The sequence below is a fragment of the Amborella trichopoda genome, chromosome 13 (assembly GCF_054954075.1).
Source record: "Amborella trichopoda isolate Santa Cruz 75 chromosome 13, AtrichopodaSantaCruz75HAP2 v2.0, whole genome shotgun sequence".
Lineage (NCBI taxonomy): Eukaryota > Viridiplantae > Streptophyta > Magnoliopsida > Amborellales > Amborellaceae > Amborella > Amborella trichopoda.
The window spans coordinates 14,411,138-14,423,710 of record NC_142348.1 but is presented as its reverse complement, the minus strand read 5'-3'; the positions used below and the strand labels follow the sequence as shown (position 1 = coordinate 14,423,710).

Genomic DNA, 12,573 nt, shown 5'->3' with positions numbered 1-12,573 from the left:
TTCTTCCCGTTCCCTCTTCCTGATCTCTCTCTCCCCATCTTCCAAACCCCCCTTCTCTCTCCCCCTTTATATTTCCCCTTATTTTTCCTCTCCATGTCATTTATCTCTTTCTGTATTTTCCATTATTTTTCTCTTCCCTTGTCTCCCACTCTCTCTTCACACCCAACTCTTTCTCTACAACATAAATGTTTAAAATTATATGGAGGATATATGGAGAACAGAGACGGAGCACAAAGATTCAACGGACGTCACTAAATATTTTCAAGAACCAGTATAGATATGGTTCTCAAAATACATTATATGAGCTTTCAAAGGTTGCCAAAACACATCCTCTACGTTTTCAGATGGAGAGAGATAACGTGGGTTTGGCATATGGGAAGAGAGAAAATGGGAAGGGAGAGAGAGTTAGAAATAAATGTGGGTTTGGCAGATGGGAAGAGGGAAAATGGGAAGGGAGATAGATTTAGAAATAGATGATGGCTTTTAGAAAAGATATATCATTTTAGATTTGGTTGACCTAAAAAACATGTTTTTATTAACTTAGAGAGTTAAAAGAAATAAAATCTATAATTTTTATACCTCAAGATATCTTTTAAAACTTTGGATCTATTGTGAATTGAAACTTAACAATTGAGACATGGAGATATTTTTTTTAAAATAAAACTCTTGTCAAAAAAAAAAAAATGTTGGTCCACATATATTCAAATAGGAAATGACATTGTACTCGCCCCTTTTTTTTGAAACCCCCAAAAGGCACTGTTTACAATGTTTATAATGATTTTTAATAATTTTTGAAATTCTACGTTAAGGCAAAAGAGCCCTATTTTTTTGTCTATTCATGATTACCTCTAAGAATGGATTCTATTCACTAATGAATAGCGTGCTGAGAAGAAACAGAACCTTATAGGACTTTCACAGACCCCACCTCATTTCTCCTTCCTTCCACATCCAAATCCAAATCCATCTCTCTTTGTCTCTCTCTCACATACACGCGCTCTCTCTGTAAGCGGCTATGGAGGTCAGCACTGGTCTGTCTAGCTTTCCTTTCAAAGAAGCCATTACCCAAACCTCTAACTCCCATTTTCTTCCTCTGCTCCCCCATCTGGGCCTCATTAATCAAAGAACCAGAAGAACCACCTCCATTAAAGCAACCCTAACTACTCCTGCTCCAAAAGGAAGAAGAAGCACCCTTTCCGCAAATTGGGAGTTGGGTATCTCTTCAGGGCCGACATGGATGCCAAGAATGGATGAGTTGGATGTCACCAACATGCTCCTCAGGCAGAGGATTGTCTTTCTCGGAAGCCAGGTAGAGAGAGAGAGAGAGAGAGAGAGAGAGAGAGAGCCTTTTTATTGTGGGTATCATATACTGAAGTTTTTCGTGTGATTTTGCAGGTGGATGATATGTCTGCTGATCTGATAATCAGCCAGCTCTTGTTTCTTGATGCAGAAGACAGTGCAAAAGACATTAAGCTGTTCATTAATTCACCCGGCGGCTCCATCACTGCTGGTATTTTCTCATAAAATGATGCAATCCTTACAAATTTCATGTGGGCTTTTCCTTTCCATGACTGGTTTACTTCTCATTCTTAGACTTCGTTTCTATGAACGCCTTCATCGTATAAGAGGTGAACTGTAATTCTTTTATATTTCCATCCTCGTTCTTTATTTGTTATTGTAATGAGTCTAGGAGGAGAACTGTTGCATACAGCTTTGAGCAACTGTTATGTTCTGTTGTTGTTATTTGGAAAAAACAAAAGTGTTCTATTTGTTATTTTGATGGTTATGATTTGTCATTAGAATAAATTGAGCTTATTGGCCTTTCCAATATATAAATGTATCACATGACAGGGAACATTTCTTACTGAGTAGAACTTTTGATTATTTATGTGACTCTTTGTATTAGAGTAGTTGAACTTCTGGACCCTTACAGTAGATTATTTGCTTGAAGTGAGAGTTTTTCATTGTGGATTATCATATAGACAAGGTCTTTTAGCTCACAAGCTTTTATACTAGAGAGGTTTTGTCTTACAGACTCATACAGTCTACTTATAACCATAGACAATATTGTCTTTTTGTGACAAATTCCACAGTGCACTTTGAGCCTTAGGGTTGCATACTTTTCTCATGCCTTATAACTTGTTAGGTTGAAGGTACTAGGGAATTAGAGAAGTTTGGGGTGCCATTTTGATTAGTATGGACCACATGCTTCTTTCAAGCTCCTCAAGTGAGTGAATGACAGACTTGTAAATGTGAAACACCTTTTGATTGGTATACATCAGCCACTTTAGGCTCATATCTTCTTTTATTTCTTTGATAGTTGACAATTGACACTTATTAATACTTGCAATTACATTGAAAGGCACACATCTTAAAAACATATGCTATGCGAGTGGAAGGTTAATTAATAGGGACCCCTCCCACTTGTGCAACAAAGACCCCTTTCGTTCTATAAGCACATAGGCATTGCAATAGGCATCTATTCTACATGAATATTTATTCTATTATGTCAACCAGTCTCCATGCTACTTAGCATTTGGTTACACCCATCTGATAACATTGATCATCCTTCGTCATTAAAGGATAAGTAAAGAATTGCACAATATGCTCATATCTCTCAAGGACACTCTTATCTCTGCCACAGTAGAGTCACATCTATTTCTATGCCACCCGACAAAAGTCACTAGAACTCTGCTTTTTCAATTTTAAGCAGCCCTCCAACTTGCGCAAGCCCTAGTTTCTGATTGAGACCATCATTAAAATTTATGAGAAGTCAACTTTTGAATGAGCCCTACTGGGTCAAAGATTAGGTGTTGTTTTCGTGGCTTGGAGGAGATGCACTTCTCCTTGAAGCAATTCTAATGAGGGACAACCTTCTCTATCACCTCTGAATACATAGACCAAGGACAACATCTTGCATGATTTCAATTTGCTTGTCACATAGGACATGAGACTAGGACTCACTACACTCGAAAGCAAGTTCCCCATGTTCAGCCACTCGAACACATGGGCATATACACCTCTACACTTTCCAACTAGAGGCGAGAGTTCCTGTTTGAACTCATCTTTCATGTGCTATTAGATGGATGGACAAACAAAGGTGGCCTCCATTAGATGAGTATGACCTTTGAAACGAAAAGAGATGGCGAACATGCCTCGTCTCATCTGGTTCAGATCTTTGCGTGCTGCTTTATGGATACAGGAGCACTGATCCTGTCACTATAGCCCACTGCACTCCGCTTTAAGACACCTAATGCTCTCAAGCTAACTAACATTTGACTTGTAACTCGACGCCTTGGGCATGTCATATGAATTGGTAGTGAATGCTACCCACTCCCACAACAGTTCTCCCTTCATTCAAGCTATTAACTTTGGCTTCCACTTGCATATCTCTCTTCTGCAAAGGCAGGCATGGCCTTTTTAGTCTCTCAGATCTTTTGATGAATATCTCCCAAAGACCTGAACCAGGTCATTTATTTATTTAGGCTGCTCAAAGACCACTTTGCTTCCTAGCTCATTCATTGCGATGAATCTTTGCTCTGACTATTCATTTAATGATGCTTCCTTGATCCACATTCATCTTGTGTATGAACTACTGTGCGTTCATGATCGACGTACTATCCACTGTATATGTTATGGGTATTGATCTCTTTCCACATCCTGTCCTTATTCATTATATGTTTGGTTTAATGGTTTTAGCTAGTTTTCAATCTGCCTTTTTCCCCTTCCCTTATGTTTTTATTTTTCTACAACTTTACTTTCCACATATTTGCATATTCATTGTCATTTTAACTTAAGAGCTGCAAAATGTCAAACAGGAATTCTTAGTGGAAATTGCAAGACTACCGGATGCGAAAGGAATTGGAATGCACTTGACTGAATTCATAAAAGGAAAGGAACAGATTAAATTACGTAAGCAATTAAATGATCGAGTCTTCATTGAGTATGGTTTGAAGCTGCAAAAATTATTGTATAATTTTTTAAAACATAATTCTTTGATTGTTCAGGATGCTGGAAACCCATTTCTAAATTTGAAAATTATGTACTGTAGAAACTTATTTTTGAAGCAAGTGCTTGCCATTGGATCCCAATAGCCTGGAAAATCAATTCTGAAAAACTCGAATTTGGTGACTGGCTTGGTTATTGCCAAAAATAATTTGGTGACCAAAAGGTTAATTTGGAAAGACTCAGATAGCTCTTCTCATTTTTGCATACTTTCTAGGAACGGGAGCGGGGGTGGGACCGATGGATCAACACATGGAGGAAGTTCCCTAGGTTGGGAGAGCGTCCCTACAATTTTTAATTCATCATCATCATCTGAGCCTTATCCCGAAAAATATTTAATTGATTAATAAAATATTTTTAGAGATTAAAAATTTTATAAATTAAAAATCCTACAATTCCACAAAATACAATAAAACTGGGCTCACAAAAATGGGCATTTTAGAATTTTTATTTATTAAATTAAATTTTATTTAATTGGTAAATAATATTTTTATATTCATTTCCAGCGTAGTTTATACAACAATAATTCCTCAAAATGCAATAAGGAAAAAAATATTACGATGAGGCACATCGGGATAACAAATAACAGTACAAGGGGGATTATTTCTTATTCATAAAAGTATGCTTCATTTACAATTTTCACACTTTGCAACACCCAAAAGCATAAACAACTACCTTATTTGCAATTTTACACTTCACAACACCCAAAAGCATGAGAGAGAGAGGGAGAGAGTGTGTGTGTGTCATCGCAACCGAGATCCAAATGAATCATCTTCTTGGCTTCTTATTGCCCCAAAGAGTGGCTAGGAGCGATCTCAAAAAGTTGGGAATCAAGATCCCTATCTAGGAGGGTTGGAGCGGGACCCAGAGCAGGATCTGCTCCTTGGTTGGGTGATCACAGTAACTATGCATTTCTTTGTGTAAAAACTTTGAAACAAAAAGTGGTTGGAATGGGAATCAAACCAAGTTTGTCAAACAAGCCATTCTACTATGCTATCTCATCTTAAGAGATCATTTACTTTTAAAGTGAATGCATAAAATTATAAGGAAAATTCAAACATAACCGAGCTTTTGATTTATGAAACGCGTTCATTGAACCGGTATAGTTTCATGGGCGAGTTGTACCAACTCAAAATGAGTTTTATATCATTCTTAGAAAATATAAATAATATAGTAGAATATAGATTTCAGAGGCTAGTGAATCCTTGAGATCGAAAACTTGAGATAGTAAAGTGGGAAGCAGTTGGAGGAGGCAATTTAGTGGAGAATATAAATGTGCAATGGCTGACAAAGAGGATAACGATGATGATGGGTTTCATGAATATTATTAATTTAAGCTCAATTTTGAGGCTTAATTTCATTTCAATGTTTGTTACAATGCATAAATTGGATTTTTTGGATAGGTGTTATAACACTATAGTTTGGATTATTGATCATATGGGGAGATTGATGACTGGTTATCTTTAGGTTTTCTTTGTAATTATCCTTTTAATGAATGGAAATGCAAAATTGTGAATTATGTCTGGTTTTTAATATTTTGTAGAAAATGAGTGACATATATGAATGAGTTAAGTGACTCATTTGCATGTGAAAAATGATCATTTATTTTAATTTTTAAATCTTTTTTATTGTTCTTTTTTTTGTACTCTATTCTTCTTTTTTTCTTTTTTTTTTGGGAGTAAATTACCAGTACCTGCTAATTATGCCCTAAATAAGACATTCGATACAATAACTTATATAAGAACAGGAGATGACTTAAGTAGCTTCAACATGTACATTCTTACAATACATGATTATGCATTCAGGTCTGAATGATTGACTGCTTCTCCTTCTAATTGATGTTATTTTTATATGCTTCAACATTTTTCCCACTGGTTCAATCATCACCAAATTGCATGAAACATGTGCCAAGGAATGACAAAAATACATGGCCCATGAAGAAGCCTTTGATTTCTTAAATATGTTGGTGACATTTGTTTGTGTACTCTGATGCAAAATATTGGAGAGAAATCATCTTTACCTTAGATTCTACTCGAATGATGTAAAATTTATCTTAGCTCCTCGGTTAATTGATTAGATTATTAAATTTTGGATCATTTTGGTTTTACATTCAATTGTTTTCAGGAATGGGGATTTATGATGCTATGAAATTGTGTAAGGCGGACGTCTCGACTGTCTGTTTAGGTCTTGCGGCATCCATGGGTGCATTTTTACTTGCTTCTGGAAGTAAAGGAAAGAGGTTTTGCATGCCCAACTCAAGAGTAATGATTCATCAACCATTGGGAACAGCTGGCGGGAAGGTAAGGGCATTTCTGCAAATTCATACTTTTTCATTAGCAACTCTTGTAATTACAGATCCAGTTAAAACTTTCCTCTTTCCACATCTAATTGACCTTGAAATTTGTTATTGTCTATGCAATATTGATTAGTTGTGATCAGAGAGGAAATTGAAGTCATAGGCTACATAACCATGTATAGGTGCAATTACTGTTGCGTGTAATCTACTTATACCATATAATTTGTGAAAGTAGGATGGGTGTGTGATTTGTTTGCAGCCATTTGTTGGTCTTGATATGCAACAAAGTTATCTCAATATTTGTCTAATGAAAAAGCTCATTCATCATTTGGTCATTGGTTAAGGTACATATGAGTAGATGGAATATGGGTGCAAATGAGCATCTGTACATCTTCCAAAATGGCTTTTTTTTTTGGAGATTAAGATTTGCGAGTGTACATGACAAGATTGTTGCCATGTGAATCGCCCCATAATTGGGATTGTTTCCCATATGATTGCTATTATCTACCCTACGACCATCAGCAATGAAGGTCCAAGTGGTTATGGTCATTGGTGCACATTACATCAGTATGTCTGCTTTTCCATGTAAAAATTTTAGGGCATGCTTTGTTTTGTGGAAAAATATTTCCCAGGAAATATTTTCACAAGAAAGAATTTCCTCGTGTGGTTAGGTGTAGGAATATTTTAACACCATTAGTCCTAATACATCTTTTCACACCAATTGTCAACTAGTTAGTGTGAAAGTAGTCTCACACCTAACCACTCGAGGGAATTTTTGAAAACATTTTAATATTTTCACACAAATCAAACATGCCCTTAAAAACTGCTGGCACATGTTGTGGAGGCATTCAGTCCAAAGGAAGGTTAACCTTGGGTTTTTGCGGTCTCTTTGGTTTTGGTCCTTTGCTGCGGTTTTCTATTGCTCTCTTCTCCAAAGTGGATGCTCTAGATGTTTATAGGCTTAAAATAGGTAACCTTTTTGCGCATTTCATGAATGCTACTGAAAATTTAAATATGCCGGCTGTATTTTCTCCAGAATAGGCTTTGAATGCTTGTTTTTTCTTGGATGAATTGTACTACATACTTTGCTCTCTAGCCAACCACTATTAGGATGCACGCTTGGGGCGTCATTATTGATTTTATCCACTTCACCTAGGCTTTAGATATGGTGGTTGTTCTTAAGAACATACCTTTTTTTCTATCTTCGTTGTTGTTCTTAAGAACAACTTTTTTTTCTATCTTCCTGGCATGTTAATGCCCTGGCAGCAGTAGGGCAAACCCAGTATGCCAAGCCAAAGAAAAAGAGAAAAATAAAGCCCTGATCGTGTATCTTTCATTCTTTTGCTTCTCCTTGTATTACTTGCTTGAATTGAGTCCTTAGTAAGATTTTAACCTGATATATCTTTTAGAAACAATATATTTGAGATAAAACTATCATATTTGAAAGTTTTTTAATTCCCAAAACTTCAGTCAAGGTTTTGCCAGATTTTGAAAATTGCAACTGATTTTCGATGAAATTCAATCCTTAATTTGTCTTCTCGATCCAACCATGGGCTTGATTTTCACAAAACAAAAATATCAGGATTTAAGAGATTTCAAATTCAGATTTGCTATTCATCCTTAATTTTCAAGTGCTTGGTTCTCCTAGATCCGATCTTGGAACCAAAAACTAGTTTGGGGTTTTGTTGGGGTTGTGTAAGGAAGTTTTGACAAGCATTTGAGGCATTGGTTCGCATTGAGCTCAAGGGTTTGGCCTAAAAGTTTTGGGTATGAAACATATTCCAATTTAAATTTATAAAAGTGATTTATTTTTGGCTAAGTCACTCATAACTCATTATTAGTTCATTTTGAATAGTTTGTAAGTTTTTAAGCAAATTTTATGATGTTTTCTATTTTTCCTTTTTTCTGGTTATTCAGTTTTCCCTTTTTCAGGTTATTCAGTTTTTCTTTCTGATTTAGGATAAACATTTTATTTTTTATGAATTTTCTATTTTTTGGAATTTTCATAAGTTTTATAATTTTTCCATTTTTTGGGCTTTTTTTGGCTTCAGCAGGACTTGGACTCACCCAAGTAACTTGGCTCTGCAGGAGACCGAGTCCCAATGCAGATTCTATTTTTTTTCATGTATTCTTCTATTTGGATGATGGACTGGTTTAGACATGGATGCTTGTACTAATTCCGAGTCTTCTAGATTCTGCTACTTGTTCATTGGCTACATCAAGGTTATCAAATGTGGAGGCGGTTTGGGACGCATGGGGGACTGATGTGTTATGCAGCTCGACGTAGCTGCGATCCGTGTGCATCGTTTCCCATGGGGCAATAATTATAAAAAAAGGTTAAAAATTATGAAATTTATTAAAACAAAGGCTGACACAAATATGTGATTTTCCAATACTAGGTATTTCAATTTAGTATTTGTCTCGAATATATATATATGTTGTCTCAAACGCAGATAGAGTAGTAGAGATGGTTTTTTTAAAAAAAAATATGAATCTTATGAACAATAAAATGTCCAATCCTTTGATCAAATTCAATAAAACACAAAAGAATTAGTCAATATGCCAAGCACTAAGAAAGCACAAAAGTATAAGTCAATATGCCAAGCACTAAGAAAGCTCAATCAACTCAAGAAGTTGATTTTGCTTCTGGCACAAACCAAAATAATTAAGATTTCTCGGTTCAATCGTCTTCAAACCCTCAAATGAGTTTAGAGCTCAGTGTTATGCAAATTATTCCAAAGTCATCTAAGAATCAACTTGGAAAGTTGCTGGAAAAACTGCACAAGTTCGGCTCATAAAACCACAATAGAAAAAGGGTTCCAAAGGTGTTTTAGGGGTATAGCCCCTCCAAACCTTCCCCCCTTTTCTCAGGAGGTGGAAGAGACCAAAATAACCCTGCTCATGGGCTATATGTCCACTCATGAGCAGGGTGGGTAGATTTGGCTGCTTAGGCTTGTGTTGACGGAGCTGTCTATGTGGCCAATGCGCTGCCGAGGCAGGTGCGCCATGAATGCCTACCTAGGTATGCTGAAGCAGCAACCATGGGTGGCTGCACCTCTCTATGTCCGAATAACGCAGCATGTAGCCACAGTTGCTAGCTCTGGGCTACATCATATAGACATGAACTTCAATTTTTTAATAGAGTCAATAGACACATCTTGAACTTTGCAAATCAATAAGGATTCACATTTTGATGGCAACTAAGGTATGATTGATTTCTTTTCTCGGGTGTTTTATGAACTGGCTAGGTACATTATCATAAAATGAAATATCAGTAGAAATGTTGGAATTTTCTATCTTTTTTTGTGCATATGTGTATGTGTGCGCGTGTTTATATATATGTGTGGCTATGGTCTTGAATCCTATTTTCCAAAGCAGGGGGGAATCAAGCACGTCGTAATTGTGTCACAGACATATGTTCTAAAACTTCATTGTGACTGGTACAATGTATTTGTGTGTGTTTGTATTTGTGTATATGTATAAAGATATTATGGATGGATGGAAACTTCTGATCCAATTGCTGTTCATGATTTAGATTCAGCTACTCATCATTGTGCTTTCTATTCTCATGATCTCAGACGACAGATATGAGTTTACGCATAAGAGAAATGATGTACCACAAAGTCAAGCTGAACAAAATATTCTCAAGAATAACTGGGAAATCCGAGAAGCAGGTGAGCTTGATTAAAGTGTCTTCCAAGTTTTTTAAGATCTCTTCCCCTTCATATTACAATTTAGTAGTTTGGGACCTCGACATAGAGCTCTGGGTTAGGGCTTTGGAAGCTAGATTTCTTATGAGAGAGGCATCCAGAGCATGAATGAGCATGGAAGCATCAAATTGGAAAGGAATTAACTGAAATCACCACCCTTGGAAGATGGGGTTCTATTTGGGATGAGATCCGCTTTTTGGAACCTCGATGTATGTCATATGGGCTGCATGGCCTTCTGGCATCTGTCTCTCTTTGTATACATCTAAAGTATACTATGATCCTCATGAATATGAAAAAACCGTGCTGTCTAGTTCCATTCTCTCCCCATCGCCATCCGTTGTTTCAGTGGATTGTGGATTATTGTAGACTTTCTAGTGTGTTCTGTGCACACTCATTTGCGTACATGCATTGGGGAGGGGGGGGAGAGAGAGAGAGAGAGAGAGAGGCGAACCGATCTTGAGGATTAATGAAAAGTTTCAAGTCAAATTAACGAAAAAAGAAAAAAACATGAGAGACAGGTAAATGAAGAAATTATAATTAGATGGTTTTGTGACTTGAGCTTTCAGATTGAAATTGATACAGACCGTGATAATTTCATGAACCCATGGGAAGCTAAGGAATATGGGCTGGTTGATGCTGTGGTTGATGATAGTAAGCCAGGTCTGGTTGCCCCAATTGGAGATTTAACCCCACCACCAAAGACTAGAGTGTGGGACTTGTGGAAAGTGGAGAAATTAAGTAGGAAGGCCGTAAAGAACTTGCCTTCCGAAGACAATATCTTGCAAAGAGAAACTGAAGGTAGTGAGAGAATCGAACAGGAGAGGAGCTCAGAGCATGCAAAGGGGGAGCCAACACCTGTGTGAGACCCAAGATGCAGGTTGCAAGTTTTTCCTTTTCTACTTTGTTCTCAGTAAAGAAGCTCAGCAGTTGCTTGTATTTGTATATTTTAATATGTTGGGTGGGAGCAATTGCTCAGGGATTAGGAAATTCAGAAAATCAAACGCAAGTTTATGGGGTTTGTCTGGTTTGAAAACTGAAACCATCTTGGCCTCCTGGAAATATTCGAGAACTTTTGGTCAAATTCCACTGTGTTCTCACGGTTGTTCAAATTTTGTAACGGTACGATGCATGAAACTTACTATCTAAATTTGGTAAGTGGTGGATATGCATGTCTTCTATCTGAATCCATCATATTGTGTAGCGAGGACGGAATTATTATTCTATGGATATTTGGTTCATATTATTAAGGGTGCCAATTGTTGCCCCCTTAAAAGGTGCACTTTCAAAAATTTTGAACTCAAAAATAATTCGATCAACTAGATTTATAAACGCATGAAAATCTTGAAAATGGACAATCTAGATTATGTTTTGCCATATGCAAATGGATAGTCCAGATTATGTGTTGTTAGATGCACTATTTTAGAGATTCAAAATATTTTTATTTTTATTTTTTCATATCCATACATCTGTTAAATTTGATAGCATATATGTAAGGATATTGAATGGAGAATGGAGAGAAAAGAAGAGAACACAATATTTACGTAGTTTTGGTTGAAATTATACGTCCATGGATTCAAAATCCAATCGGCTACATTTTTACTATTTTTGATGAATATTTACATCAATAAGTTTCTCTATATAGAGAAACAATTAGAGGAGATAATTATGGTACGATAATTTGATGACCAAATAACTTGGTCTCTATCTTTTAAATACCTAACCTTATCAAGAGATATATATCCATATATCTATAATAATGTATATCAATATGAACTCGAGATATCCATATCTCAACACTCCCCCTCAAACTCAAGATGTTTTGACACAAAACAGCTGGAATTTGAACAATATTAAATTGCCAAAAAAAAGAAATGAGTAGTGATCAAATCTGAACAATATTAAGTTGCCAAAAAAAAAAACGAGTAGTGATCAAATCTGAACAATACTAAGTTGTCAAAAAAAACGAGTAATGATCAAATTCATGATAAATTTCATAGGTTACCATGGTTTTCCAAGAAACAACATTTCTTGGTCTTCCAAGAAACAACATTCCATGAGCTCTTTACTTTTTTTGGGAGACTTTCTCTCTCCAGGGTCTTTCAAGAAACAACATTTCTTGGGTTATCGACTTTCTTCTAGAGACTATCTCTCTCTCTAGGGTTTTTTTCTCTGAAGATCTTCTCCCTCAGATGCTATTTTTCTTTCTAAAGACTTTCTCTTTCTAAAAGAAAATGATATTTCTTTCTCTCTTCTTCGGAAGATCCAATTCCGGGATAGAGTAACGAAAAACTCAACGATCATCACACAGGATGGGGCGACGGAAAACTCCATCATCAAACTTGATCAAATAACCGAAAACTTGATCATCAACCAGGATCGAGAAATTCGATAGTTAAACTGAAATTGGAACGGGAGTCTTGAAACCAAAAAGTTGCCAAAGAAATTTGCACTGCTCTCACTAGCGTTACAAACCAGGGAGAACCGGTCACATGACATGACATCACCGGTTCTCTCCGAATTCTTAATCACACATGGCAAGCCTCACACGTGGCAAGCCTTCAACCC

General features: G+C 36.4%; 1 protein-coding gene across 2 annotated transcripts; it reads left to right on the top strand.

Annotated features, from left to right (window-relative positions):
• The first annotated feature begins 1,004 nt into the window (after positions 1-1,004).
• CLPP3 (CLP protease proteolytic subunit 3) lies at positions 1,005-11,089 on the top strand. Of its 2 annotated transcripts, XM_006837110.4 has the most exons (5): positions 1,005-1,306; positions 1,393-1,507; positions 6,127-6,302; positions 9,877-9,972; positions 10,575-11,089. In XM_006837110.4, the coding sequence occupies exons 1-5, from the start codon at positions 1,013-1,015 to the stop codon at positions 10,869-10,871; spliced, it is 978 nt and encodes a 325-aa protein (XP_006837173.2). In that variant the 5' UTR covers positions 1,005-1,012; the 3' UTR covers positions 10,872-11,089. The 2 variants fall into 2 exon arrangements, with proteins under 2 accessions (XP_006837173.2, XP_088711232.1); XM_088855106.1 differs by lacking the exons at positions 6,127-6,302; positions 9,877-9,972; positions 10,575-11,089 and adding an exon at positions 3,816-3,962.
• The last annotated feature ends 1,484 nt before the right edge of the window (positions 11,090-12,573 follow it).

Excerpts from the sequence above, each read along its gene's own strand:
- CLPP3 (XM_006837110.4), top strand. The coding sequence starts at position 1,013 with ATGGAGGTCAGCACTGGTCTGTCTAGCTTTCCTTTCAAAGAAGCCATT. Across the intron at positions 1,307-1,392 it reads TTGTCTTTCTCGGAAGCCAG|GTGGATGATATGTCTGCTGA; the intron begins GTAGAGAGAGAG and ends GTGATTTTGCAG. Across the intron at positions 9,973-10,574 it reads CTGGGAAATCCGAGAAGCAG|ATTGAAATTGATACAGACCG; the intron begins GTGAGCTTGATT and ends TTGAGCTTTCAG.